Source organism: Etheostoma spectabile, chromosome 12 (genome assembly GCF_008692095.1).
Source record: "Etheostoma spectabile isolate EspeVRDwgs_2016 chromosome 12, UIUC_Espe_1.0, whole genome shotgun sequence".
Taxonomy (NCBI): domain Eukaryota; kingdom Metazoa; phylum Chordata; class Actinopteri; order Perciformes; family Percidae; genus Etheostoma; species Etheostoma spectabile.
Window position 1 is genome coordinate 1,158,493 of NC_045744.1, and position 541 is coordinate 1,159,033.

The following is a 541-nucleotide window of genomic DNA, read 5'->3' on the forward strand; positions in this document are numbered from 1 at the left end:
CCCCCCCCCATTAGTGAGAACATGTTCTCATTTGCGACAACAACCTGTCACATTCACATAATCATACCTGTAAGCTGTACAACCACAGTCTGATGTGCAGTCACTGAGCAGCTCCAGTTTCAGGGCCTTGCTCAAGGGCACCTCAGTGGTGGTGATGAGGGAGGGGAGACACAGGGATCTTCTACCAAAGGTCATGGTTGGGTGGTCATTACATAAATCAATAATAATGAATGTGCATCTGATTTTGGACTTGTCTTTTATTTTGAAAAATATATGTTTTGACGGACATGCGTCAGTGGCGTGCAGCAGTCTAGCGCTGAAACCATGGCAACCATCATTTGATTAACGTTCACTTTAAGTTTGCGTTGATGTTTAGAGGAAAGATGGCCAAGCGCAAACATGACCCGGCGTATTTAAAATGTGGATTTAAGTACATTGAGGTTAAAATGATATCCAATTTTGTGGCCTTATTTGTTTTGTGCAGTTTGATATTTCATTTATTTTAGTCACTTTTGTCCATGCAGTTGTCATGTTCCACCTC

General features: G+C 42.0%; 1 protein-coding gene across 1 annotated transcript in view; it reads right to left on the bottom strand.

The window, feature by feature from the left end:
* LOC116699237 (gap junction delta-4 protein) overlaps positions 1 to 195 on the bottom strand; it is a 3,423-nt gene extending 3,228 nt beyond the window's left edge. The window contains exon 1 of the mRNA XM_032531746.1: positions 45 to 195. Within this exon, the coding sequence (XP_032387637.1) occupies positions 45 to 195 (151 nt within the window). The remainder of the gene's footprint in view (positions 1 to 44) is intronic.
* Between the last annotated feature and the right edge of the window lie 346 nt (positions 196 to 541).